The 26,287-nt window shown below is 42.2% G+C and overlaps 1 protein-coding gene across 6 annotated transcripts; it reads right to left on the reverse strand.

Moving 5' to 3' along the window:
- Positions 1 to 2,875: 2,875 nt before the first annotated feature.
- On the reverse strand, positions 2,876 to 14,740 carry TP53INP1 (tumor protein p53 inducible nuclear protein 1). Of its 6 annotated transcripts, none has more exons than XM_042036100.1 (5): positions 14,629 to 14,735; positions 11,258 to 11,541; positions 10,384 to 10,732; positions 8,655 to 8,688; positions 6,167 to 6,308 (listed from the first exon to the last, which is right to left on the reverse strand). In XM_042036100.1, the coding sequence occupies exons 2-5, from the start codon at positions 11,367 to 11,369 to the stop codon at positions 6,291 to 6,293; spliced, it is 513 nt and encodes a 170-aa protein (XP_041892034.1). In that variant the 5' UTR covers positions 11,370 to 11,541; positions 14,629 to 14,735; the 3' UTR covers positions 6,167 to 6,290. The 6 variants fall into 6 exon arrangements, with proteins under 6 accessions (XP_041892029.1, XP_041892030.1, XP_041892032.1 ...); XM_042036097.1 differs by having other exon boundaries at positions 10,384 to 10,735; XM_042036095.1 differs by lacking the exon at positions 8,655 to 8,688 and having other exon boundaries at positions 2,876 to 6,308; positions 10,384 to 10,735; positions 14,629 to 14,740.
- Positions 14,741 to 26,287: the final 11,547 nt, after the last annotated feature.

Genomic DNA, 26,287 nt, shown 5'->3' on the forward strand with positions numbered 1-26,287 from the left:
GAACAACAGTGCCACAGCAGCATCAGCATGTTCTTTTGAAGAGTCATTCCTATGTGTTCCAAAAAACCCAAACCTTCCTTGCAAGCATCACTCAGTAACAGTCACAGTATTTTGGGGTTATAAACATGCACCAGAGGTCAATGAGACAAAGAAAGAAGATACTACACTGTTTCCTCATCAAGTCATTCAGTAATTATGGTTCTCTCTGACATTTAACACTGATGAAGACACTCTATCAGAGACATACAAGGATTTATATAGACAGAAAAACTAGAATGTAAAATGAGAACTTAAGCCAATAGTTAAATTGATACAACCCTTCATATGAACATTTTTGCTTCAGCACAGAGAAGTTTCAAAAAACACTAGTTCATGGTGTTTTGGAGACTGTCCAAGCTAAATTTTAAAAGTTGCTTTAGGTCTGAAATAAGCACCCCCAAGAGGAACACTATCAGCTTAACTATGTTAGGTTATCTGTATGGATACAATTATACAAGCATAATTGATCAAACTTTCTCCTGAAAAATACTGTACAGCTCTCAGCATAGACTTGCTGCTTTGATAAATGTACAGGATAAAATCTACATTTCAAAGGGAAAGATTTTACTCAGTTCTTGCTCTGGGAAGATGTTGCACAAATACATTTTTACTGCTGTCAGTTAAATAGATCATTTTGTCACCTGCTTGTTTGGTGGGTGAGAATTAAGTCAGGAACTACTTGTAACAATTCAGCCCATACAAATCCATGGAAGCCTGTGTCCAATGTGCTGAGAGAGCTGGCTGCTGTCATTTCAAGGCTGCTCTCCGTGATCTTTGGAAAGCCACAGAGATCAAGGATCCCCACTGACTGGAGGCAAAAACCCCACTTATTCATATAGTTTCAGAAAAAGCCAAAATAGCAACTTGGAGAAGATCACTGAGCCCATTTTTTACATTCAAGATCTCCTGTATTTCAGCTTGCACACATTGCCTTTTGTCCTTTCCCTAAGCACCACCAGAGAAGAGTCTGTTCCCCCTTCAGCTGTTTATATACCTTGACAAGACCCCCCAAGACTTTTCGTCCCCAGCCTAAACAATCTTATCTCTCATTCTCTCCTTGTAATTTTAGTCTTCAATCCTATTATTCCCTGGCCTCTTGCTGGATGCCCTATAGATGCCCTCTTGTTCTTGGAGCCCAGCACTGGACACGCCCTTCAGATGTGTCTCACTGTTCCAGGGTGGAGGGGCAGGATCACCTCCCTCCACCTTACTGGCAACACTGTGCCTGATGGAGATCAGGAAGCTCTGAGTTTTTAAGGCCATGAGGGTGCACTGCTGGCTCATGCTCAACTTCATGTCCACCAGGACCCCCAGGGCCCTTTTCTGCCAAGATGATTTCCAATCAGTTGGCCTGGTGCCTGGGTTTTTATTCCTCCAGGTACAAGACTTCATATTTCCCTTCTCTGAACTCCATGAGGTTCTTGTTCGCCCATTTCTCCATGTTAAGGTCCTTCTGAATAGCAGCACAGCCTCCTGGTGCATAAACAACTCTGCCCTATGACCCAGGCCATCAATGAAGGTTGCTAACAGTGTAAGGATCCTGCACTGATTGGATGCACCAGTAAAACAAGCTTTCAGCTTGGCTTCACGTCACTGATCACAGCTCTTCGAACACAGGGTCCAGCCAGCTCTCAACACACCTGCTCACCATCTGCATCACACAGTCCATAATTCATTGCTTTGGGGAGATGCTATGGAGGACAGTGTCAAAAGCCTTGATAAAGGCAAGATAAACAACATCCACTCTCCCCTCATCCACTGAGCCAGTCATCTGTAGCAGAAGGCTATCAGGTTGTCAGACATGCTTTACTTTCCATAAATCCATTCTGGCTACTACTAATCACCTTCTTGTTCATTTTGGAAATAGTTTCCAGGACTATTTGCTCCATTATCTTCCCAGACATCAAGGGAACAGTCTTGTTCCCCTGTATCTTCTTGTCTAAAGGAAGGATAGGAAGGACACTTGCTTTACTCCAGCCTTCAGGAATCCTGTCCATTGCCAAGCTCTTTCAGATAATTAAGAACAGCATCACAAACACATCAGTCAGCTCCTTCACCAGTCATGGGTGCATCCCATAAAACTGTGTATAGTCCATTTCTTTAAGCATTTCTTACCTTGAGACTTCTCATCCAAGGGTTAATCTTCATTGCCTTAGCTTTTCCCACTGGTGTCAGGGGCCTGGAACCCCAAAGGCTGGTCTTCCCAGTAGACACCAAGGCGAAAAAAGACATGGAGTACCTCAGCCTTCTCCATGTCCTTTGTCACATGGATTCTGGTCCTGCTTAGCAGCAGGCTCACACTTCCTCTAATCTTCTTTTTGCAGCTGGTGTATCTGTGGAAGGTCTATTGTTCTCCACAACCCTCGCCAAATTCAGCTACAGGCGGCTTTGCCTTTCCTTCCCTAACCCCATTCCTAGGCATCTGCACAGGATCTCTGCCCCCCTCACAGGATACCTGTACCAGCAGTTTTCCATACAGATGTTTTTCATGGTGGTACATGGCAGGGAAATTATAGGCTGTGGGGCATGAGTTGAAACAAGAGAGGTTCAGCCAAGATACGGAAAAAATTCCCTACCCCATGCACCTTTCATGTGTTTTTTATCTCTGTCCTGCTCGCCTATGGAGCTCCTGCATGTTGATCAGGAAAGGCAGCAGTCAGCAGGGATGTGCAACACTGCTCGGATGCACATTAGCACCTGATCAGCAATACAAACCGATTCCCAGAGGAACTGCTGCACTAAAGCAAGCATTGGGACACTCAGTACCTGCTACCTGAACAGGGTGCTCAGCATTTGGATTTTCACTAACCTGTAGCATTAAAGAACAGACTGACAATTTTTAATAGGCCATTTTTTTATTGAGAGTTAAGATCATGTTTCCCCCAGTGCGCAGAATGCACTATGAAAACAAAATACAGAAGATCACTTTAGTAAATACACACTGGTTAAACGACACTACTTTTTTTTTGGCAAAGTGCTGTATTTTGTCTGTTTTCAGCTTGTGTTAAACTATTAAAAATAAGAGCCACACATTCTTCCATATCAAAAGGACTGCTACAAATAGAGAAGTGGCTCTGGAGAGAAGCTGCCATATATGCATAGACTGATGTACAGTATTAATCCCAACTGAAATGTCCCTTTTGAATCTTCAAGTTTGCTGTGTAGAAGGCACAGTTTAAAATGCAAATCTGTCCATTGACCAATACATATGAAAATACAATTTCAGCAAGATTCATGAATATCAATCAGTATGAGACAGTGCAAGGCCTCCACTTTTACAAGAAAAAACACACACTTTAATACAATTCAAAAAACCATATAAAAAGCCACACAGCTCACTATTAAAACAGAAAACCAAAACAAATCTAATTGCCCAATAGCTCCAGGCACAAACCAGGGCTAGATCAACATAAATACGTAAAACAAATTAATAAAAAGCCATTGATGCAGTACTATCTCACACAATAATATGGTTTCCAATATTACAAATTGAGAAGCACAGCTTTGTGCAAATAGTTTATATCCTGAAAGATATAGGTTTTCATCACCAGAAAGTCATCTAGTAATGCAGTATAAAAAGATCAGTATCTCCCAATTCTAGGAGCAGTCTAAAGTTGCATTTACTTGCCTACTGAGAAGAACAGACCAAGGCTCTCATTTTAATGCCTGGGAGCCTTATACTCTCAACTCCATCTCCCCATTCAGAGTTAAGGGATTACTTACTCCTTCCAACATAGGGAGGTGGAGACTCCATCTTCCTTCATTTCACTTTAAGAAAATTAAAGCTGAAGGAAAGTAGTTACTTTTATATAAAGAAAAGTAATACAGGAAAGTAAAGAATTTTCCTGAGCTAGAAAGATGGCAGCAAGGATAATAAAGTTTAAGCTAGACAAAGTTGGAGTGATAAAGGTAGATAATCTGAGGCAAGTAAGAGTACTTATTTGCAGATAAACCAAAGTGTTTGGACCACACGAAAATTGTTGTACGGACACGGGCACATACTACTGAAAAGAGCAGTAACAAAATACCTCTTTGGGAAATGCATGATGTTACCAATTTTGTTTTCTTTGAGTGTCCATGTGAATTCAATGTGTCAAAAAAAAAAATAAAAAACAACTAACCAAAAAACTAGCGTGTCCAGGAAAGCACCTCTTGCTTTTGTACATTTAATTATTTTCAACATCCCTTTGTGACAATCCTAACTAATTCCAGTGAAGCAGCACATCTGCATTGAAACAGAGGTTATAAATGCTGTTCCCTGTATGCTAAGTAGGTTCCACAACAATTCCAGCTGCAGAACATGCAACAGTACCACTACATCAAGGTCAATGTGAATTGTTGGGGTTTTGCTTCAGTGAAATTTAAGCATTTGGCTGAATTTAAATACTTCATAGGCCTGGAAAAATTCATTACTGACCTTGCCTTATTTCAAAGGCTGCTCACATGACTCCTTATACCAACTTCTATATAAGGACTACTGGAAGACACAGTTGAGCATAATGTTAACACTTTAATGCCCTAGGTACTAAACACAAGGGAAAATAGCAAGTCACATTAAGCACTGGCAGAAAGGAAGATAAACTTACATTTATTTCCCCCCTTTCTTCAGTGCAGATTTCTGCTTCCTTACCTTCACATCCATTTAATCCACTTCCCAGATCAATCTATCAGGGTTCAGTATACTGCTGGCTGCTGTGTAACACACAGTTTTTGTTAACAGGTGAATGTTACTTTACCTGTAGTTGTAGTTGGCAGTGCCTGCCAACTTCCAAAACATCTCACACAGTGTTCTTAAGAAAACTACTTGCTAGTTTTGAATGGCTTTTCTTTCCTGTTGGCCCATGGAATTGCTATCCAGTCTTTCTGCCTCCACTGGGCTAGGAGAACAACCATGGCTGATGAATCAATTTTTATACACTCTGTTACCGCTGTGTTTAGTTCAGCACCCACTTCTCCCTGCCTCACACCGCCCTTCATTTCCAGCCCCTATTAACTCGGACTTCATTTTCTTAGAGAGAATGAGAGAAAATTAGGAGAACTTCGAATAAAAGCTTCCTTCTAGCTACTTTTGAGCTACTCTCAATCTGTAAATATGAGACAATCTAATAGCAATTTGTAGCTCAGGAATAGCTGTCCACCAGCCTGACTTTTTTGAAGAGCAGTCAGCTACTGATGGGATTAAAAGAAGGTCAATCCACCATCTTTTTTCTTTAACTAGACTAGAGATTAAATGAGATAGGGTAGGGGAAATACATGTTTCAAAGACAGAAATAGTTAGAGAAAGGAGTTAGAGAAACTCAAACTTTACCAAGTAAAACCCAGTTCAGTTCTCTGTGTTGTGCATCTGCACATTACCCAAAGGTTCACTTTTCTTCCCACTCCACTGTGAGGTACTACACCTGTAACACCAGTGCCCTCTTGTACTGCAACAATATTGGTGGGACATCTAACCCTCTTTCAATATCCACATCAAGCATCCAGCACACCTACACAGACCCCACTAACACAAGTAAGTTCTAGGAATTTAGATGAGATGTCCTTCTTGAAACAGCCCAGCACAGCTATGTAATATCCACTGGCAGCTATAGTATTTCCTTGTTAGAAAGTAATCATATATGCTGAATACAGACAGATACACAAGCTGTCAAGTACTGGTCATTAAAGCATATGGCTAACCTCAAATTTTCTAAATCCATTTTGATTAATGCAAAATGATTTCCATCTCAGTTAAGTTTCTTTAAAATACCAACTAAGAACCCATCTATACATCATAGTTTATAAAACAGCACACAAACTATCGTACTGATAGGCTTCCAAGACATTGATATTTAACATCAACATTTAGAACTTGCTGCAAGATGTTTGGAGATTTATGTGCCTTTTGAAAATAATACAACACTAGTTATGAGTGTGTTTGAGGGATTGACAATCAGCTTCAGATTGACCACACCTACCTACACATGAAAACAAGAACAACCTAAGAAACAATTAGACCATAGATTAAAACCACCAAAAACCATCAGTAATTGAACTGACGCTGGCAAGGCTGGTGAACAAACAGTCCGTTGTGCTTGATTTGCCGAGAGTGGCAATCCCTGGTAAGGTTTTGGCGACGGAGACTGTTTCTGTTGATGTAGTGTCTTTCATTGTGTTCTTTTATCCAGTGGGTAGGACGAAAGCTCTTTTTTTTTTCCAGAAAAGTTGAACTAGTAGCAAGAGCCGTGACATAGCAGTGAACACTCTGTCCCGTTTCATTTCGGGCCTCCAGTCTAGAAGTGTAATAAGGTATCAGTCACTACTGAGGTGCATTGGAAAGACAAGCAAAATAAAGGGTAGAACATGGACATCAATATCCAGCATTTCAAAAGGGTACCCTTTGGACAGAGATTTGGGCTGAGGTGAGGTCAAGGCACTTACCCACACCGGTAAGTAATGTGTAGTGCGGCTAATTCACTTTTTGTGTGAAGGCCCCACAACAGCCTTTGAACTTCTGGTGTCTTACTCTACTGTGCTCTTTCTTCCCCACACCAGCTCCCTAAGCCCAGGATGTAATACAGATCAGAAATATAAGACAAGGTGTGTCACACTGCTCCAGCTTTAGAAGACTTGAGAGTTATTCACTAGGCGAAGTTTGGTTTAAAGTCATCTTGAACACAGGAGGTTCAGCCTCAAAACAGATGCACCTAACAAAAGTGCATTTCAATTGCCACCACACAAGTAAATCCAAACAACGTTCATGCAGAGGAATGGAAAGGTAGACCAGTTGTGACACACATGAGAAATAACTTAGAAGGATTGTTCCTCAATCAGCCCCCTCAATTTCACGAGCAGTGAGTCAGCATTTTTGGCAAACCCTTGCTTCATCATGCATTAGTGAAAAACAAACCAGCAGCCTACGCAAGCAGCGACTGACATATTGAAAAAGGACTTCCCCACTTGACAGAACAATCACTGGCATTTCCTGAAACTTCCAAAGCAAAGTTAAAAATACTCTAGCCATTTTAAAAGCAAAGCAAAACCCAAATCTGAGTGCTAGAGCTGTTGTGAGACCAGGGACAGCAGAGTTTCTTGCCTTCTGTCTCCCCACTCAGGGCCCAACAACCAGCTGTCAACTGGTCAGTGGTGCCCAGGAAAGATGTCTGCAAGACCAGGAACTTGCTCAGGCATGAGCAAGAGGTCTCTTGGGAAGTCTGTTTTTCAGCACTAGCATGACTTTATGATAAAGTCTCTTCTGGAAGAGCTTAACTTGCAATTATTTTATGATGTCTCTGTAGACAAATCAGGTCTGCCATGCCCATGGTATGCCCTTTGTAGCTTTACTCTGGGAGTCTGCAAGTGCCTGACATGAAGTAAACTCTCTTGCCTCCCCCCACTCCACAAGGAAATACTCCTTGTTATCAAGGGAATACTCCCTACCTTCTACTTTTTTCTTATTTTAAATATCCTAGCCTTGCTTTTGGATCCCTGGGTAGCTTCAGACTGACTAAAGACTACAGACTGCAGAACAGTCATATGTGACATTCTGGTCTTCCCCTGTTTATTCACTGGATATTGTCCTAAACCTAGCATTTGAAATATCAAGCAAAAATTAAGTGAATAACAAGCACAAATCAATCCACAGTGCCTTGTAAATACAGTCTTTGCAGATTACACCAGTTTAATTTACATGAGGGTACCTGCAAATATGGGACTACTATTTTCTATGTGGAGTGATCCCTTAGGACATCCAACAGTGCTGGAAGTGGAACTTCAAGTGAAGCCCTTCTGGGGAAAGCTATTAAGGAGTCAGGAAGCCACACCACAGTCATTGCAACCTGTATTTCCCAAGTATACCCTTAGCTAGCAAAGGGCAGCAACTGCTAATACAAACTTGTGGTTTTGTTATGGAAAAATATGACTAATCTGACAAATAGGGAGGTTTATACAACATCCTTTTGCTTTGAAAGGAATTTAAAATGAGAAAAGATATTTCCTCCACAAAAGGACAGAACATGGTTTAAACTTGCTGGCTGAAGATACTTAAGCTTTTCCCCCCCTCTTATCAAACACCCTTCCAGCAATGGTTTGCAAACCAACACACTTCTATTTGTCATCATAAAGTGACACTGGGATAGCAGAGGTGGTTTGAATTAACTAAAAGGCCACATACTCTTCCAAAATGTAGCATTTTGGTACCTTAGGCGCATTTGGTAGGCTGGCACTAGTGAGTTCCATGCACCAAGAGGAACAGGGTTGATAAGTCTCCATCACACTGTCAAAATGGGATTTCAGAGGGGTTGTGTCTTCAGCCAGACCATCACTACACACATTCACTGCTGCGCTTCCAGTGTCTATTTTGCTAGAAAGCAGAAGTGTCCTGCTCACTGTGCTACAGAACCACACCTCACAAGAAACATCAAAGGCTTCAGACCCCCAACCCAACTATTTCAGTAATTTTTTTGCACTTAGCATTTTGGCTTGTTAAAGCAGATGTAGTTAGGCTTGATCAAGTAATCATTTGGCACAAAGGTTAGTCCTAAAACCAGTATTGCTTTGGCAGACAAGGCTCTAGAGGAAGCAGTGTTGCTAGCAGCCTGATCAAACAAAAAGCACTGTCCCAAAACAGCAGTACTTACTGTGCCAGTGTGCCTTAAGCAGCTTTTCTTGGCCCTACAATATTAAATCGCCAACCATTAAACCACTAGAGACTTCAAAACAGCTTTTGAAACTTACTGCAATATCAGTGTAATCAATGTTCCCAAATTCTGCAGTCTACCTCAGCTTTAGACTTAAGTCTTATTCCAGTTGTCACACAAAGAACCCTGTACAAGAGCCTAGATCCTCTGACAAAGCAACAGCACAGAGTCCATCGTGAAGAAACTTAACTACACACCAGCTGAAGAGCACACCTTTAGCTTCTCCACATATTAAAGCAGCTTAACTGTACTGTATATAATATAAGACAGGATTCTTCTCTGGAAGAATTTACATCAGTATCCCTAGTTAAAGTGACTGAAAAGTCAGTATCCAACTTTGAGTGTTACTATTCACTGCAAGTTGGTATTTTAGATAAAGTGGCTTACTGTCTTTTGCTAGGGCATGCCTTGCAGCCGACAGTACTCCTGCAGATTCCTTCAGACCCTCACTTTAAAGGTGCTGCTGCTCATAGTTTCCCCCAATTTAACTTAAGCTAGACCCCTGATGCTTAACATCATGAACTGTCCTCCCCAAATAATTACACAAATCCCACTCCAAGATCAATAGTATCAGCACTATACAATTCAACATTATACAGCAGCATGTCATCTCAAAGCCACCTGTTTCTTTGAAGTAAGAACTTAAATATGGCAAGGAGATGATCAGACAAGTCAATAGGCATCTACCTACAGCAACTCAACTGCTACACTCATTTCTTCCTGTGTATCAAAGCTTAGTATACTGTGATTTTTTTCCTTAGTATTATTGTTTCTAAACTTAACTAGATGGGATGAAAAGTCAGTCTTTGTTATCAACTGGAATTAACAAAACACCCAATTATTTCAAAATCAGTGAATGCACAGTCAAGTGTGGAGTCATAATGGCCAAGAAATACTCTATTTGCATACATCCATGTATACTATACTTGTATAGCTGTATACACAAACACCAAAGAACGCCAGTGCATGGCAAATGTGCCTCTACAATAAACCCACATGGATAGATTTTTAGGACCCAAAACCAAAAAGCACAACTTCTACTTTTAGTAAGGTAAGAAGTTTGCAGCACCAATTTTTACATTAAGGCGACTAAGTCTTCTGGAATCTTTCAGTTTGCTTTTGTTCCACAAGCCACTTGTGGGAAAACTTAATCCTGTCCTTATCTATCACTAGGTTGAGGAATGAAAAAAAAGCCCTAAGAATCCTCTCACCTAGATCCCAAACCACTTCCCTGTCAGGATAATTAAAGTTCTATGTTTCATCTCACAAGGTGACTGAAAGAGTACTGACTAGCAGTTATGAAAAACACACACATCTATGGAGGGGGCAAAGTGCTTTCATATCTACATTAGTGGCTGTGCAGTTAACTGCCACCAGTTTCAACATGACTGGAACATACTCTCCAAGGGAGTAATAAGGTTCCATAAAAATATTTATGGAGTGTAGTGCCAAAATAGCACACCCAACTGTTTCCCGACACGGTCATCTTGTATAACATTTTTCTGAGCGGGCAGGCACCCGACCACTCTACACACCTTGTGTAGTGTTCATGCTTTATTCACCTCCTCTGAAATAAGATGGAAAATTCAGTATTAAGTGTCTAAGCTGAACAAGTAGAAACCAGATATTTTCAGCACCAGATGTCCTTGACAAGAGAATTCAAACATACCTGGGACTACCTGGGCTGTGAAACTCCTCATCCCCACATCCAGTCTCATTAAGGCTGTGACAGGTATTGTGGACAGCATACACAGACATGCTGGGATGCTCTATTAGGAGGTTCTCCATCGGACTGGTCTCCACTTTGATAGTGGTTAATCCACCTGCAGTAAAACATGGGGGAGGGGTAATAAACCAGCTCTCCTCCATAGGACACGATTCAAACTGGATGAAGCAAGACTCGCTGGCCTCTGGCAAGTGTTCCAAGGGAGATGATAAACAAGAGAAGACGGGTGAGCTGTCTGTGGCCGATGCTTCAACAATGTCTGCTTCCTCCACGGAGCAATTAGTGCAAGTGTCTGCTGTAGGGGACCATTTGTCAGTGGAGAGGAGCCAATGGATGTTGGTGATCGTAGGAGGTCGAAAACAACAAGGTTGCACATAGCGAGAAATGGGATATAAAAAAATAATAGTAAACAAAAAAACAAAGTAAAAAAAAAAAAAAAGCCCTGTTAGCACATACACAAGTTTTTACTTTTGAAAAGCAGGGGAGGGGAAAAGGGAGTTCCCAGACAAGCCATGTTAGAAATGTGAAACAACTGTTATCAGTAAAGCTATATAATTGCAAAATAAGTCAAATATATTTTATTTGTACAAGTGGTTCTGTTGAAGCCTGTGTCAGGCTTATAAACCTGACATCAATTCTCTCACCTATTTACACAACATGTATTAGTACATTTGTTTGGAAGACAGCCTACACTCTAATCCCACACTGGTTTTGCTTAGATAAAATTTTCCCAAGCTACTGGTTTGTTCACATAGACTAAGACAAGCAAGAGCCAGAGCAAGACAAAGGCAGAGCTTATGTCTGACAGGTATCTTACCTATAAAGTCAACCAGAATCCACTCGTCATCTTCTTTCTCACTGAACTCTGGCTCTTGGCTGGACAAGCTATCAATCTCTCCCATGAGCATGTTATTTAACCTCTGGAACATTACTAAGGCAGGAACAAGACTTTGGCTGGTAGGTCTTTATATCCAAGGTTCAAGGCACAGCTGACACTGTACTAGTAGAGTGGCATAGACTTGAGATTAAAGTGCAAAGATGCTTTATCAGTTTAGGTACGGGACATGCAGAAGCATGACTTGTAAACAGTTTATGTGAAACCTGCAAAAAATGGTGACAAGGATCTTAATGACAAAGACACAAGTAACAGCCCTAGAGAACAAACTAAAAGCCCATTGTTGGTGCAGTCTGAGGTACCAGTGAACATTTTTCCCTAAAGAGGAGAGGCAGCTTCACTGGCATTCACCGTCCCCTCCCAGCTAGATACACACAAAAACCCCAGTCCTAGGCCTCTCCTGAGAGCTGATTGCCTTTATCTCAATCCTCCTCCCCAAGAAAAGGTCTGTTCAGCTTCTCCTAAGGGAGGAGAAGACTCTTGTACAGGACTCTTGCATCTACGCTCCTCCAGCTCCCTGCCTGTCTTCCTCCACGTCAGAGAGATGCCAAGGGTAAGGGCATGTTTTCTGCTCCAGACAACTCATCTCATCTGCTGACACAGAGGATCCCCTGTGAGGGCTCCCAGGGAAGCCCTAAGCAGTGTTTCTTCTCCATTCCATCACACACATTTCAGGGCCACTGACTACAAGTTAACACAGTAGCAAGGCTCATCCTGTCTTCAGGTTCAAAGTACACCACAGAGTTACCAGTGCGCTAATTTTCACAACAACCACCCAACTAATCATGTATCCTAAGTCTGAGGAACATGGAAAAGTATCAGGTATGTTTAACCAAACCCAGTGCTTATTTCTCAATTCACTCCCCTAAATCTGATGGTCACCATAAGCCTGACCTCTGCATCTGGCAGTTAAGACAAAAAACCCCATTAGTACCAAGAAGCTGAATGTTTAAACACCTCAGATCAGCACACTTAACAGCCTTTGATATTTATGTATAAGCCAATAAATAGAAGCTATTAAAGCAGCTGAAAAAGTAAAAACTATGGGGAAAATAGTCACCAACTTAACTACAAATTACTTTTGCCTATAGCAATATTTGAATCATCACAGAATTATTACAGATGAAATACCTGTTTGATAATTAAATAGGAAAGAGTATATCCATGTAAGACATGTATGAGTGCCTGCATTCAGAAAGGGAGTAAGACACATGAGAGTAGACAAACCCAGATATTAAAAGATACAACCCATAAAGAATATTATTTAAGGCCAGTATACCCTGCTTCACCCTAGAACTCTCAGGCCACACTAAAGAGTTGTTTGGCCCTCCTGTGTCATCTTATCCCAGGACACCAGACCCCATCACCTACTTGTTCAACTTAAGGACAAACACTTGCCCCATGCAGCACTGCTTCTGTACACATTTATGCAGCTTCCTCCCTATTCAGATAGCACAAAAGGATAGCAGCAGAATTTAAAGTAGTCTTCAGGAGCAATATGAAAAAGTATAGTGAAACTCAAGAAGTTATGCACTCTAATTCCTCAAGAGAAACAACTGACTGCAGGAAAACACGAGACTAGAAACAACAGGCTCAGCTGCAATAGTGATACAAGTCTATTTTTAAGGACTACACTTGAAAATGAAACATCAGGGCTCTCCTAAAGAGAGCTACAAAGATGATCAGAAATCTAAAGAAAATCAATAAAATTTAAAAAATGGAAAAACTTAACAGAGGGAAGGAAAAAATTACAACGGTAGTCAATTATGTGAAGAAAGAGGCAAGCATTTATTGCCTTCTTTTACCCAGAGCAAGCAGAAGTGGCTTTAAACTGCAGCAAAGTTCAACTTTCAGTGGTTACTAGCAGGAAACACTTTTAACCATTAAGGTTACTAAGCCCTGGATGGGTTACCTAAGGAAATGCCAAATGCCTACAGTGCTCCTAAGCACCTTCTTGAGGTGGTTTGAGTGCTTCAGTCATAGGCAGAGCTTGCTACAGATAAGGAAATGAACTCTAAGTGAAAGCTTGAAGCCTGTATCTTTCCAGTTACCTTCCACATCCTTCCCTAACTCTCTCCTGGCACCAGGCCTATGAAGAAATGAGTTTGTTTTTTCTTTAGGCTAACTAGCGAGCCATTGTGTGGCTGCTGATCAGCACTGGCTTTCCCTGTACTCCCACACGTGTATTGCCTCCTTCCTAGACCGAGCCTGGAGGTACCTCCAGGCAGAGGCTGTCTTTTTGTTCGGTGCACAGAGTGGAGCAAGATGAGAGCTCTAGTAAGGCTCCCGAGGCACCACAGCAACATAAAATAATTAACCTCTTAACAAATAAGAGAAAGATCACTGCTCCTGAGAAGGTAAGCTAAACAAACCTCAGCTTTTGACCCACAAATTACTTTCTGTAGATCAAAAGCAGTTTGTCCCATTTTTCCCTTCCCCCACCCCAAGGAGGATGCAAAAAGACATCTGAATCATTTTGCCCTGGTCTCATCTCCAGCTGGGCTTAAAACCACGGCACATTTAGAAAGTGGTTGATGCTTTGACATCCTTTTGGCCAAGTGCCTTTAAAAAGGCCATGATTGTGTGCTATTGTGCAAGCCAGAAAGCAAAAGAGAAGTTAGGCTGTTATCAAGGGCCATCGTCCGGGGAGGAAAACAGGACAGAGGCTGAGAAAGGTTTTCGAGTTCTTAGGAACTGTCAGGAAAACACAAGCCTGGGAACAACTGACTCAGCTACAGTAATGATTAAGAGGCTGCTATAGATAACACATCCAATAAATGTCAACAATACAGTACCGCTGCATTAAAAAAAGTATTTTTTCCTTTTTTTTTTTTCTAACCTAGCAGAGGAGATGGGATATGTGCTAAGTAAAAAGAAAACACAACCAAAAAAAGACACCTCCCAATCCCTGTGCAGTCCTGTGTTAGAGAGCCGAGCTGGTGATCCCCCCGCGCCCGCAGCTCTGTAAGCACCACCAGGAGGCTCCACACAGCCGCTTCCAGCGGCGCCGGGGCTGACCCGGCAGAGCCCGCAGCAGCTGCGCACCTTCCCGGCTGCGCTCCGGACGCTGACCGGGGGGCTGGCGAGAGCACCGGCTGCTCGACAGCCGGGACAACGCCAAATCCCCCCCGGCCTCGGCGCCCTCCCAGCGGAGAGAAGCTGGGATGCGCGCAAAGAAAAACGGGAGCTCCGCCGCTGCTGCTGCTTTCCACCGCTCAGACCGCAGGAGACCATCACACCCCGGACACCAGCAGCGCGCTTGGTGCCCGCAGTTCCCCACAAAACGAACTCACCCAGACCACGATCACCCCAGCCCCGCACCCGCGCCGACTCCGCGGAGCCCTTTGTTGTGAGGGCCCGGCGCAGCTGACGGACCGGCCGCCGGCCACGCCCCCCCGCGCCTCCGCCAATGGGCGCCGCCGCCGCCTGTCGCTAACGCACGTGACGGGCGGGCGGGCAGCGCAGGGGGCGGGGCGGAGACCCCGGGCCCCGCCCCTCGCCCCGCCCCCGCCCCGCCCCCGCGGTGTTGGGTTGGGATGGAGCGGAGATCACCGCGTTCCACAGCCGTGCTGTGGGCAGGGACGCCTCCACTCGACCGGGCTGCTCAGAGCCCTATCCAACCTGGCCTTGAGCCCTTCCAGGGATGGGGCAACCACAGCGTCTCTGGGCAACCTGTTCCAGTGCCTCACTACTCTCATAATGAAAAACTTTATGGTCTCCCTGGAGCCTTCTCAAGGCTAAACAATCCCAACTGTCTGTCTTTCTTCACAGGAGAGGTGCTCCATCCCTCCAATCATCTTGGTGTCACTCCTCTGAACTTGCTCCAACAGGTCACAGAATCACGGAACAGGTGAGGTTGGAAGGGAGCACAGTGGGTCATCTGGTCCAACCTCCCTGCTCAAGCAGGGCCATCCCAGAGCACATGGCACAGGCTCTGTCCAAATGATTCCTGAGTATTTCCAGTGAGAGAGACTCCACAGACTCTCTGGGCAGTCTGTTCCAGTGCTTGGTCACCTGCACGGTAAAGAAGTTCTTCCTCATGTTCGGGTGGAACTTGCTGTGCATCAGTTTCTGCCCATTGCCTCTTGTCCTATTGTTGGCACCACTGACAAGAGCCTGGCTCCATCCTCTTGACACCCTCCCTTCAGAGACTGATAGACATTGATGAGGTCCCCTCTCAGGTATCTCCTCTCGAGGCTGAACAGGCCCAACTCTCTCAGCCTTTCTTCATAAGAGAGATGGGCTCCAGTCCCTTGACCAACTTTGTATCTCTCTGCTAGACTTGCTCCAGGAACTTCATCTCTCTCTTGTACTGAGGTCCATGTCCTTCCTGTGTTGAGGACTAGATGCAGGACTCCAAGTGGGGTCTTATGGGAGCAGAGTATAGGAGAAGAATCACATCCCTCAACATTTTTTAGGCTGAAGCACCTTAGCTGGGCTGTAAAGTTTCCAAGTCATAGATGTAAAGCCCTAGAAAGCTCATGCATTAGATCACTTACCCTATCCTTTTAGGAAAAAAGAAGAAGCAATGAATGTACATGCAGCACTTTTCCTTTTAGCTGCTCATCTCTCAGAAAGGAATTTCCAGACAGGGAAGTTACAGCACAGGAGAGCTGGTGTGGCTGTGCTGCACACCTTCAGTCACTTAATAGAACCGAGTATATCAGAGAGTTAATAGTCACTTCAGACTGCACCAAGTGCTGGCTGGGCAAGGATGTGTGTCCTTCAGAAGATGCTGAAATGAATCAGTGAGCTGTAGCCAAACAGCATTTTACGTGCAACATGTTTTACCAATTTAGGGGTTTTCATAGTTTTAGTAGTGCTGAGGAACTTGGTTTCTTACAAAATAATAACATTTTGTAATAAAATACTATGTGTGCAGCATGAGTGTGTCAGTTGCTAGAGTCCAGATAAACTTGATCTTTTAACCTAAATGTTTAATGATATCTTTTTTGTCTACTTTTTTGCTTTCTCTTTCTTTCGGTTGTTTTTGGGGTTTTGTTTTTGTTTGTTAGTTTGTTCTTTTTGGTTGTTGTTGTTGTTTTCTTCATTTTCTTAAATGGAGAAAGTAGATTTTGGAAAAATGCTGCAGTGCCTTCCTGTGGCTGGGAATAGGCTGTGTGAGTTGACCAAGAAAGCAGCTAGTTGTACAATCTGCAATATTTTTGCAAAAATGTCAATTTTAATTGGTATTTGATGATCCTTTTCTATGCAGAACAAGCAGTTCCTGAATTACAAGATCAACTTTATTTTTATAACATCAGCACTATCAAGGCACATAAACAAATAGCATGTTTGATTGACCTTTCAGTTTATAAGTTGAAGCAGGAAATGAGAATGCCTTACAAAGTCTCTTCAATTTTCAATGATAGTGGTTTCAGGATAGAAGGGGGAGGGGAGAAGCAGCACATATCTGCAAATTCAAGATAGGCGAGACAGAAAATTAAATGTACAGAATAAATGCCCCAAAGGACTAATCTGTATTGCAAAATTACATTGTGTTAGAACACATTAATTAAGGTAATACAAACCACTTAGTGTAGACAAGAACTGTCATGTTTGGCAGCCAGGTTACCTTGGGTCAACAACCACAAAAAATGTCAAAGCCTTAGTCTTTGTTTATACTGACTGTTATATTAAGCATTACATGTTAATCAATTAACATAATGTATTTTTCCAGTGTAGGCAAGCCCTAGGAAAGCTTGGGTTGTATTTGAGACTCAGACTCCTAATGAAGATAAAAAGTCACTGTTTATATTTTTGAAAGTCCCCTGAGAAGCAGTTGAAGGAATAGAAGTGTCCTGGGGTGATGTTATGAAGCTGCTTTATTCCTTAACCATCCCCTCAATGCCCCAGGACGCTGTGCCTCTAAGATGGACCCGGGGAATGGGGCCGGAGCCACGGACCCGAGGGGGCGGTTGAACGGTTCGGCCCAACGGCTGCAGGGGCTCGGCAGGGCTCGGGAGGGAGTGTGCTGGGAGCACTGTGCTGCTTTTTGGGTTCCTTTGTGTTCCAGCTAGCTGGGAAAGGGTTCTGTTGGGGTTTTTTTTCTTATTCTTTTTTCCCTTTTCTTCCCCTTGCCTCCCTGCCTCCCTTCCCTCCTTGCTGGTCCGGGGAGCCTGCGGGGGCGACCCCAGCTGGTCCGAGCCCATGTGTCTGTTCCCTCTCCGGGAATTTGTTATATTTTGAGGGGTTTTTTTTATCCTGTTCTACCCTGTTTTGTTCATGTGTTAATAAAGAGTTTGGTTTCTTTTTCCCACTGTCACTCCTTGTGACCCATTTGTCTCATTGATGGAGGAAAAGGGGAGGATCACTCATTCCGGAGTGTTTCCTCCTGAAGTTTTGTCTCAAAAGCCGAGACAAGAAGCTCTCCTCTTTCTGTAGTGTTGCTCTCAAATTCTTTCTTTTTCATTTCACTTATTTCTTAATTCTCTATTGTAACAAAATGGTGGAAACAACTTGCTTATTCATTCCTTCAAATATCATTGTTGTTGGCAGGAGAAAGGCAGTTCTGAAAGCTACCCTCTTCTCAGCCTGGCAGCCATCACACTTTTGTTCCATATCTGACAAGTACTTAGGTATATGAATTGTTTACAATGAAATAAATTATGTGTGTGGACTCAAATACCTGCTGAGCAAGAGCCCAGGTATTTCATCCTGCACTCATTGAGATCAACGATAAATTTTCTGGTGATTTCAGTAGTGCTGGTTGTGGCCTTAGATGCTTTATCCAAAGCCTTTCAAATCAATTAGCCTTTCTATTGATTCAAATAGCTGTTAGATCAGGCCCTCAGCAAAAGAGATACAGTCACTTACGTCTGGGGCTTGCTGGACACAAAAATTGACTCAGAAACTGGCTTTCCTTTGAGGAATTTGACGTTCATATTTGTATTACAGAAAGTATTCTGAAGAGATCTCTGGAGCAAGGGAATCATTTATATTTCCTATAACACATGCCCATGCATGATTCTGGGTTTATTGATAGGAGTTAGCAGAGATCACATTGTACTTTCTGTGTGCTCAGTGGCAGCTTAATGGCACAGCCATTGCTGTCTGTGTGTCCTGGGAATAGTAAACGACTGGGCAGCAGTCCCCTGTTGTTTGAATTGTATTGATTTTTCAAGATCCTACACATTAATGCAAGGCATGACCTATTGTCTGGGTTCCCACTGCGATGAAATACTACAGCAGTATTTAGCAGGCACAATATGTGTCTAGCCATGGAGTACAGAGTGACCTTCCTACCACAAGACCTGTGAGTTACAATGAGAGCATTGAGCTTACAACAAAGCACTGCCATGTGCTGTGCCTCTTGGAGAGGCCCTATTCCACAGTCGTGCCTGTTTCAAGGGTAGGTGAGAATGCAGATCTATCTCTGTATTAGAAACACGGAGAAGCAGGAGGGAGAACCACACCAAACAGAGCTTGCACAGACTAAAATAATAATCTCTGTCTAAACTTTCGACAAGATATATCCTCCAGACAAAGATAAATAAGAATTCTTTCCAAACAATGTGTAACAAACAGCTTGATATCACTCTGAGGGATTTGCACAAACACGTCCATCGTTCCCACACAGAAAGAACCTGGCATATCAGTACAGGAACCTCCACACCAGTCACCTTTGCTGATGTGTGCCATTGTTTTAAGGTCAGTCTAGTGCAGCTACCAAAATGGAAGTTTCAGATTAATGGTAAGTTAAAAACTGATGCTCTGAACTTAACCTTGATTAAGACAAAGTCTAAAACCTTCTGCTCAATGGCTTCCATCTGGCTGTGGCAGAAAGTCTTGTGCTGTATGGGAAGAGATTCTGTGTGATACTGCAAGATCACAGCTGTCAGATAGATCCTGGTCTGTCCTACTGCATGCATTATGCAGAAACAGCCAGGGTTTCTAATTTAAAAAATATCTCAAGTTTATGATTAACCACAACAAAATACTGTTGTGTTGGTTTGGTTGCTTTGTTTGTTTTTCCTATGGAAAAGATACTAGCTACTGTTCAAAAGAGCCCAAACTTTTCTGTCCAAATTTAGGTACAAATACTTCAAACCTGCTGTTTAAAGCATGAACAGTCTAAACAGATCCAAGCCTAAAAAAGCACAGTCTGACATTTGTGTGCTTGTACAAATGTCAATCCCATTTTTGAAGTGGACTTCTAGATTTAAACATCAGTCTCAACTAAAACAGGCACTTTCTTTACTGCTCTTCTTCCCTGACTTTATTTAGTGCAAAAATTTCTGCAACATTGGCTTCAAGATGACAGATTGATTGTTCCTGCTATAAGTCACAAGTTTCTAATGCTATTTTCCCAAACAGCAAATTACAATTTTGAGTAAGAGCAGGCCTTTCCAGACTTTTATGCAAAACAGGTGTTAGAGACCTGTTACTGTATTTTTACAGCATGAATTCAGCAAATTCAAGAATCCAATTTTGACATGACTAGAACCCTCATGATTTGGCTGAGCAAGATCCAAGGAGGCAGAAATTACTGGATATGATCCTCTAAGATAGACTGAAAAAGTTGAAGGATTCCATTTTCTGTGGAAGAACTATTATCTTAAAACATCCAATCTGTTGCCCTTTTCAGCAGAGTGCATTTCAGAAAAAAACTAATTTTCCTTGGAAACTGTCAAAATGCAAATTCTGCTTTTTGTATTGCTTGAGAGCAAAACCAGGTATAACTCTGCCTTCAGATTGCCATTGGCAGGAAGCCATTATGAATCATAGCCAGATTGAAAAAATAATGGTAAGCTTTAGCCACACTTTTCTTCTTGTCAAAATAAAAATCCTCTCACAAGTCAATATAGATTTCAGTGGTCTGAATAACTCTGCTTTTTTCTAGAGCACCTTCAGTGGCAGCATTTGAATTGTTAGCTTGGGCTGAAGTGTGCTGGGCATCACAGCAGGTAGTGCTGTACCGCAGTGCCAGCCAGCAGAGAGCCAGAGCCAGATGCCTCTTCTTGTCATTATGGGAATGATTTTTGTCCTGAGGCCAGAGGCATTAATGAAATATTTTCCATTGGGATTGTCTGTCCACTCTCTGATTTGTCTCTTGTACTAGAAGAAGTCCAGTGTATTTTCACTGTTCTCACCTGAACCTGTCCTCTCCTTCAGCACTCGGTAATAAAAGACCCTATTGTACCTCTGGGTACAGCCAGGAATCACTCTTCTACTGTTCTCTTCTTTGCCATGTGATTAAAGAGCCTTTCCAGAGCAAACCTTCCACCTAACCCAGCCAAACAAAGTGTTGGTAACATCCAAAGGGGAAATGACCTGTGAATTTTTGACTATGGCATTGAAGATACATTTATTACATTTATGAAATTCTTGCATGCTTCAGATGTTGATGGGTTATTACTATGGTTATTAGCCCTTCATTTTTTTCTTCTTCATTTCAGTGGTGATGTTGGAATGATCAGCACCCCACAGTCAATGTATAGGCAGGTCTGCCTGATCAGGTTGTTACTACAGGTTGTTTAGGAGGAACTTGCCTTGGTCATATAACTTATTTTCCTCTGCTGGATTTACCTTTTAAAGATTGTCAGTTAATGTTCAGTGAGAGAATAAGCAGTCTCTGTCTGTATCATATCTTTGTTTTAAATCACGTAGGAAGGACGGACAGTGTGCAAGGACACTTCCTCCTTAAATTGTCAGCTCAAAACATGTGGGTTTTTTGTGTGGCTAGCCATGCTTAAAACCCTTCCATGAATCTTTTCTGCACAACCTCAGAGTCAGCAGACACACTGTTCACATCTCTGAGGCATTTTTAGTCTCACCAGTGATCCATTTGTTTCCTTTTGGCTCTCCCACTGATTCATATGCTTCCCAAAATAGAGACCACTATCTTTGTTCTGTTGTGACAAGCTACAAAAGAATTAGCAACATCGGTTTAGCAGCAAGTAATATGAATCATATCATATGCTTAGATGTGCTTGGATTTCAACTGTAAGATTCCATCTAATTGTAAATTACCATTATTTTTGAAAGATTTCTAGTCTTTTCAGGGTACAAAGCCACACACTGTAATTCTGCTTTGTTATTCTTTTCAGCCATGGATGCTTCTTACAAATACTTACAATTGATTAAAAAAAAAAGGCCAAATGCTTCTGAGAGAATAAAAAATAATGTCAATTGCAATGGAGGCTGAGGTGATCATGGTGGATAAAAAAGATATGATCTCTCCTGCACCCAGGTCCCAGGCACTGCACTTGTATCGAAGCAATACTTCACAGTGTCCTTAGCTTGCATGTTCCAACCCCATTTTAACATGGGATATCTACAAATATATATGTGTGTCTTTGTGTATTTCATTATTTATTTATGCAGTGCATTACAGCATATATGCATGTTTATGTAGCTCACACACATGAACACCAGCACTCTGCACCAGCTGAGTGTGGCTGAATGAGTAAATAGCATGGGACGTCTTGTCTGCGGGATTAAGCATTTCACAGGAGCCAGGTGTGAGCGTCATCCTTGCATACTGAACCTCTGCAGCTCAGGATCTGGTATTACAGCCATCTTTTCAGAGAGCATTTCAAATTGGTCCTGCACAATAATGAGTTTATGAGATCTCAATCTCTTCAAGATTCGTGCTAATGAAGCCTTCAGGCAAGGGACAGATTGTCCCTTCCACATGCCCTTCCAGTTTGGAAAAGTTAGTGTTCACAGAAAGGTTTAGCTTCCCTACATAACAAACTAACTCCCCAGAAGACAGCAAAGGTTTTAGTAAAACTTGCCAGCAAGGTCATCTTGTCCAGCCATTTCAGCAAGAGACCAGTAGCTCCAGATTTAGTTGTTAACCTGTTGCGTGGCTTTGGGCAGACTACGTAACTTTGCCTGAGTTCCTCATACGTAGGATGTGGTCAGGCAGTCAGGCACTCCACTGGGATGATGCAAGAGAAGTGTTTGCACTTAACCCTTTTTACTCTAGGGTGCCTAAGAACTTTTAAAATGGCTGTAAGTTGCTGGAAAGGTTCTTGGATGAGGTGAAGTAGAGCTGCTCCTGGGATATTCTTCCAGCTGATAATTCAGCAGGTGTGAGATCCAAAATATAGAGAAAGTAAGTTAGTATGCTTCAGTTCTTAAACATTTACACCAAAACAGCACATTCTTGGCCATGAATGACAGTATGACAGAATGTGACAACTTGACAATGATGCCCTCCAAGCACCTGGTATTTCCCAGGGCTCAGCCCCAACAGCTGACGTGCTGAGAACCATTTGCCTCACCTGTGCCAGTGCTTCAAGACATGCTACCTAACATGTTTTAAAGATACATCTTTCATCCTGCTGTCGTGAAAGTGCTGAAGTATAAGAAAAGGTTTTTTATGAAAAAAATTTCTGGCTGAAGCAGGGCCTTACAGTATCTTCCAGGGTTTTTGGAAAAACACAATGAGTGATTGTGGCAGAGTGTGGAATGTGTTGTGAGAAAACAGGCAGTTCAAGAGAACAGCTAAATAAAAGACTCTGAAGTTGAAAGAACCCTTTTTTTCTGTGCCTGAATTTTGGACATAATATCACTCAAATGTCAGTGTTTGAATTATTAAAATGGTGTAACGAGTTGTAATGGCCAGAGCTGCAAGGACAGTAAACACAACTGCACTATTATCAGGACAAGCTGAACTTCCAATGGTGCAACAGGTCAAACAGCTATAATCATACCACTGTACCTGGAACAGGGTAAGTGGAGGGGCCACGTCCAGGCTGCACATGAACATACTGTACCTGGGCTCTGGGGCTATAATTAGAGCAAAGCTGAAGGTTTATAGATCTGAGGCATAACCAGCATGATAAAATTTAAAAAAATTTGAAAGTCAGTTGGAAGAAATATAAGCTTAGCATTCAACTAAGCAATTTCACACCAGTTAACTACATAGATGGATTGTTTGTGGAAAAAAAAAAAGAGGCTATTTGTTGGGGTCCCTTCCCCCCTGCCATGTGGGAGAGGGGCCCTGGGGGGAGGCACGGAGTTTCCCTGCCCCTGGTCAGCCTCGTTCCCCATTGGTTGGTTTGTGTTCCCTGCGCGGGCAGAAGGACCCTCAGGTCCCATGATTGAGCAGTTCCTCAGCATAGCCCCGGCCATGTGGCTGGAGAAATAAACATCTCTGAAACATCTACCAAGAATCAGTTCATAGATATTTCTTTTCCACGGGCCTCGTTGTCTGATACGTGTGTTGCAGTATCCGTACTGTAACAGCTATTTAAAAATAAGAAATCCAATATTTTATGTCTGGTCAAGAATAATCCACTGCAAAAAACAGACTGAGGAGCAAATGAGTAGGGAGCACCCTGAAGAAATATTCTGAATGTTGCATACTCTTTCAAAAAAAGCAAACTACATACTGAGAGGTACAAATATAAATAGAGGCAATAAAATACATGAAGTGATTCTTCCACTTTCCTCAGTATTGACAAAGATCAGCAGGAGCTCAGCAAGCCTGGCTTGGGCCGCCATGCTTGGGAGAGACAAAACATTCACCAGTCTACAGAAGAGAGCAATGTGTATGATCAGAGTTCTAGAAAAACACAAATTACATGGGAAGAATGGACAAACAGGGGTGCTGGCTCTAGTAAAGAGAAACCTAACAGAAATGTGAGAGCAGTCTTCAAAAATAAAGATATTGCAGATTAATAAGACATTCCATTGCAGCAGAAATAGACTTTGGTTAGACATTAGGAAAAACTTTCTAAAAATAAGGCTACTGATGCATTAAGCAAGATTGCCTGGGGATTGTAAATCTTTTTAAAAGAGATCAGATAAAACTTAGTCAGTAATGACAGAGATAAAATTTATCCATCTGTAAAGAGTGGGATGGTATAGACAACGTCTTGAGATACCTTTTCATCTTTATTTTCCATGAGTATCCACAAGATGCGTGTTTGGTTTTTTTCAGACTTGCTTGTTTATTCATGCTAGTGACTTGCTTCTTCATCTTAGAAATGGAAATCCCATTATTCAGTTCCAGTCAGGGCTCAGTTCAGGTTTTTCTTGTACTCCATAGCAACACAATGTGACTGTTCAAGGTGCAAAGACATGAACACAAAATTTAAAACTGTGTTAAGTTAATAACTGTGAGCGAACAATCATACCAGACAAAATACTTATCATTGGCTTCAAGTCAAAAGAGTTCATGAAAACAACTCCTAAGTCGTGAGTCTTGGGTAATTCACGTGGTCCTTTTGACACTTCAAAGAGACTGAGATGCTTGGATGAGATGTGCAATTTTACTGGGACAGGCAAGACAGAGTCAGGAACAAACCATCTGGATCCACTCTGCAGAGCAGCTGTTCCCACTCTTTCCACATGGGAAGCAGGAGATCTGCCACCATTTCACTGTGCTACCAGCATCACTGACACTTTTATACATATCCACATCCCCTGCCAACAACATGGAGTCCCTCTCACACAAAGGAGGTGGCAGGTAGTTTAAAGTCTGCACAGAGTGCTCCCAGTGAATTACTAGGGTCTTCAGTAGGATAAACTTGAGATGAGCTCAGCAACATAGGCCTCTTCTTGCTTCCATGGATGCCTTTGGTGGTTTTTTCCCTCCAGTGCCCCTACGGCAGTGGAATCAGAGCATTGAACAGCTAATCCTTCTGCCTATATTCTGGAAGATTCGGGCAACATTTGACTATGTTTCTTTCTCCATGCAATTTTGGTTACTGCTGAGAGAATTTTAGCTTGCCTTCAAATTATTTGAACTCCATTACAGTGATCCTTGTTGTGACATGTTAAGGCACTTACCTCCTGAGCACATGCCTTAGAACAAGGATAAAGTGCTCCTATCTGTTATGATTAAAATTACTTTGCTAAATATGGAGGGCACTTTGGCTGCCCTCCCCCTCCACCAACGTACCTGTTGCTACAGCAACACACATCTGCAAGGAGTCATTCTTCTAATTGTGTCAATTAGGCTTATATAAGGGTATTTCAGTGATCCAAATGCTGTGGAAAGCACAGTCTGAGGTCTGGCTGAAGACAAATCTCATGCGCCAAATGCTAATAAAATTATTTTAAACCTCCTTCTGGTGTAACTGTGTTAGTCACAGTGAACAAGAAGCAGTGAAGTGGCTCGCTGAGCTGGGCAGGTTTGCTTTACTCTCTGAGAGAAAGAAGCACAACAGGAGACTTCTGAAACGCATCTCTGAAACAGAGAAAAAAGTGAGTTTGCATTTTGTTTGCAAACATTATTTTGCTATCAAGAAAAGGAAATGAGAATGCAAACCCAGCATGTAAAGGGTTAATGAGATTAATACTTTACATCTAAATGGTGCCAGATTAATGACTAATACTTTACAGCTATACATCACTTTTTGAATAAAGCCAACTGGTGAAGTACATAGAGGTGCACAGGTTGGCAACAGTGAAAGTGCAGCAACTGTCTGATTGACACCTTTGACTGGAGCAATGTGAAAGCTGCAGGGCCATATGGAAACTTTCCAGGCAACAGCAGAGTCTTTCTCATGCAAGAAAACTGCTACTTTCCACACAATAAAATTAAGCAGCTAGTTATTACAAACTTCTTAATTTATTTTATTAGCTTTATCCTCCAAGGGTGTTTTTGCAAACCAGATCATTATGTGTGAATAACAAACACTTTGTGAAAACCTGGACTACTTGAGATGGTTCTCATTAAAACACTAGCAAAAGACACTGATTTGCTGTTATATGACCTTATAACACCACACTTGACATGTTTTGCCGATGATGTGACTCATCATAGGAGTTTCCTTGAGACTGGCTATTGATACACCACCCAGTTGCAGTAATTGCTCTCTGAAAACTCCTGAAACAAAGAAAATGATATCTTTAAAGTCAACTATGTCTAATTACAGCCTGTGATGGTCATAAAATAACTGTCCAAACATAACAGTACAATCATCCAAATATGTAATTCCATTAATGCAAAAGAAATTTAAAAGTTTCAAAAATCAACATGCTGACTCTTTC

This window comes from Corvus kubaryi, unplaced genomic scaffold, assembly GCF_017639235.1.
Source record: "Corvus kubaryi isolate FWS band 111438036 unplaced genomic scaffold, C.kubaryi_AGA036_p1.0 37385, whole genome shotgun sequence".
Classification (NCBI taxonomy): domain Eukaryota; kingdom Metazoa; phylum Chordata; class Aves; order Passeriformes; family Corvidae; genus Corvus; species Corvus kubaryi.